Genomic DNA, 3,402 nt, shown 5'->3' with positions numbered 1-3,402 from the left:
ACACACACACACACACACACACACACACACACACACACACACACACACACAGGTCAAGGCGGGGCCGCCTCAGAGTGCTGCTGTAAGTGTGCGGTTAGAGGAGAAAAGTAGGCAGAGGAGAAACCAGGACACACACTCACCCCTGTTAAGGTCTTTATGTTATGCAGTGCATTCTGGGCTTCGAGGGCAGCTTTCCTTGTGTAAAACGTGACAAAACAGCAGCCTGGGGAGAGAGGGAGAGAGAAGAGAGAGAAGAGAGAGAGGGGATGAGCACAAGGAGCAACAAAGAGCATTTTCTCTATTCAGCGGCTTGGCATCACCTGTCGACATTGGCAGACGCTGAGTGAATGTTAAGGACGACACATCCTAGCGGAGAGGGAGAAAGCTCTTTTTGTCGGTGCAGATGACTTGAGCCTTGGGGAAGTGCGCGTGCAGTGACGCACGCACACACGCGGACACTACAAAGACACCGAGGTGGCGGAGAGAGGGGTTAGCCTCTTCATTAATCCTCGAGTAATCTGTGAACAGTTGCTTCACTACAGAAAGTATTTACTCATTGGTTTATTGCTTACGTTCCCTCACTCTTTCACTCACTAGTTCACACCCACGAGGGGTTTTTCAGTCTCTCACTAAATCAAACAAGGAAATTACCAAGCTAAAGCTCACTAAGTTGCTGACTCGCTCACTCACACACAGAACTGTGTGTGCACTCAAAGGCGTGTGCACACCACACACAAACGAGAGGAAGAAGAGAAGAGTTTTTTTTTTTGCCTTGTTTGCACAGTCAAGCAAAAAAAAAAACAGCAGGGGGATATTTAGGCCAGACACAAAGGTGTGACTCGTCTGTTTGCCTCAAATTAAAAGCAGCTGTTGGAGACATTGAAAAAAGTCACACTATGGACTTTTGTCTGTATTTATGTCTTCATCGTGACACTTTTCTAAGAGCCACAGAGGAACTTAAAAACAAGACTAAAGAGGGAAAATGGACAATCACTCCTTGAGACAACCATTAAGAACATGGAGGGTGCAACGGTGAATTAGTCCACTGGAAGAACGACGCATCATCAGGGGGAACAATGAAAAGCTGTGTTCTAATTAACGGCAGGACCTTAAGCACGGTATCCATCTTTGCTGGTTAGCTCCCAAAAGTTGTCCTCCTGCCAACAAATGTGAACACAAACATTTCTGAAGATGTAAGAACTAAGAGACATTCTTATGCCAAAAGCAATATATGAGAGTTATAAATAGCGTGCTACCAACATATTTGGATAATGTAAACTACTGTAACATTTATGAAAAAAAGATCCGTTAAATGTGGTTATTAGTTACAATCCTGAAGAGCTCTGTTTCATTCCCTATGGAATTAGACGTGTTGGCATCTGTAGTTATTGCTCTTTCCCGTTTACGTCAATAATAGCAGAGACCAAAAAAAAGCACGCCACTTCACTAGGGTGACCAGACGTCCCAAAAAATTTGGCCGCACAATTGACTTTAGACCAGATTTTTGTTGGTCAATGGTGCGATCCCTTTTTGCTTACGCTAGATAGCAATCCGCCAATAATTCACCTGAACACACCTCCCTGTAAGACCAGCATGCCCATGGGTCCAAAGATGGGCGCAGGTGTATTTGCTATTTAAACGAGGTGGGCGCTCGACGGGAGATCAACAACTGCGTCGGTCTTAGAATAGCAAAGACACTTGCGTCGGGTTTTGCGCCGGGTGAAAGGTAGGGCCCTGAAAGACTAACAGCCCACTGTAATGCCGTGGTATGAATATAAATAAATATACTGACTGCTTACAGGTTGAAGGAAAATCCTGCAAATCAAGAGCAATCACAAAACCACCGGCGTAATGTCATCTTAGTGTTTGAGTCTTTTCTTGCATTTGGTCGACAAGGTAAATCTCCAGGTGATCCACCGTGTGCAGGTTTTAGCTTCCACTTCTTCCCTCCAGTCGCTGCAGATGCATATTATTGGACCTTCTGCCCACAGCTTTGCTCATCTGTTCATTTCGGTGTGTATTTATTTGTTCAGAAATGAGCCTGGGTGCACCATTGTTTACACCTGCTTTGTTGTCCTCTCCATTGTGTTTATGGCATGAATCAACTCAGTGTGAATGAGGCGGACCGGTGGGGGTTTTGTTGCCCCTACTGCAGACATCGGGCCCTGATGACACTTGCCCTGCAGTGCATCTTAGTGAAATCCAACAGTGAGCATCTGGAGCAGATTTGGCATCCGATTCCCAGAGTCCCTTTGATGGGGCTGGGAGCGTAATGGATCTGAATTCCTGCGGTGTCCTCCGGGTGCCCCGGCTGTTGAATAGTTGGCCCTTAGCCTAGCGTCAGCGACGTGATTGGTGTTGCGATTCGGATGCTGCAGAGGCTGTGTATTAGCCGGGATAACTCCCAGCTTAGTGTTGTCTTCAACAACCCCCAGCGTGAGAGGTAGCTCAGGGTGTCACTTCACTAAACCCTAAGCCTCCCCCCACTTATACTATCAGTATTAATTTACCACCGAGGGTTTCACACCAGTCTCTAGTAGTTAAAGGCATGGAGATAAGAAGGGATATTAGTCACGACTGACAGAATATCACTGGGGGAAAATGTTTACGTAGGGTCACCAAACTGATATGACTTACACACTAAATTCTACACACTGAACTAAAAGTGGTGCTAAAGGGACGGCTTGCACATCCTGAAGACCTCTGGCAGTTCTGCTTCATCTTTGCTCTCCATCATCATGATAAAAACTGGACTCACTAAGAATAAAGTAGAGGAAGAAGTACTGATATCCAAAAATAGTGACACCAATATGGAAAAGTACTCCATCATAGTTATTCACATGAAATGACATTTCCCGGAAAAATGGAAAATCGTGAATATCTGAAATATTTGCTTGCTGGTCATGACCTGGCAAATTCCTCACGCTTCTCATAAAGTCTGTGCAACACTTTACTGTGGCCATGCCAACATTGATATGTGAATTAGTGCAAACAGTTTCCCGTCTTTTTGGTTTGGCGCATGATCCAAAATGTATTGTGAACTTAAATTATTGCGGGCGGAATCAAAATTTGCAAAAGGAAGCGGTGTTGGCCTTGAGTTTGACACATGTGCACTAAGGATAAGGTTGAGGGAGACGTACCGATATCCTTAAAGCATGACTCTCGCCAAAATGCAACCTAGGGTCTTTTTGTCAATGTACCTGATTCAAACTTTTGTTTAAAAGCATATTTAGGGCGGAAGCGCCACTTGTAAGACTGACCGTGTTCTCGTTCTGGGTCAAATGGCCTTTTGAATGGGAGAGCTAGGGGCATGCATATGATCACATTAAAACCATTATTTTTAAAACGTTACAAACACTGAACCTTTGCTCTAAGTATCACCAGGGGCTCTACACATGAACT

General features: G+C 44.9%; 1 protein-coding gene across 23 annotated transcripts in view; it reads right to left on the bottom strand.

Annotated features, from left to right (window-relative positions):
* The window catches only part of celf2 (cugbp, Elav-like family member 2), a 234,019-nt gene that overhangs the window by 79,694 nt on the left and 150,923 nt on the right, over positions 1-3,402 (bottom strand). For all 23 annotated transcript variants that reach the window (XM_032505261.1, XM_032505258.1, XM_032505247.1 and 20 more), the window contains one exon: positions 141-223. In XM_032505261.1, coding sequence (XP_032361152.1) covers positions 141-223 — 83 coding nt within the window. The remainder of the gene's footprint in view (positions 1-140; positions 224-3,402) is intronic.

This window comes from Etheostoma spectabile, chromosome 23 (genome assembly GCF_008692095.1).
Source record: "Etheostoma spectabile isolate EspeVRDwgs_2016 chromosome 23, UIUC_Espe_1.0, whole genome shotgun sequence".
Taxonomy (NCBI): Eukaryota; Metazoa; Chordata; class Actinopteri; order Perciformes; family Percidae; genus Etheostoma; species Etheostoma spectabile.
Note: the sequence above shows the minus strand (reverse complement) of the source record. Positions and strands in the feature narration are given on the sequence as shown.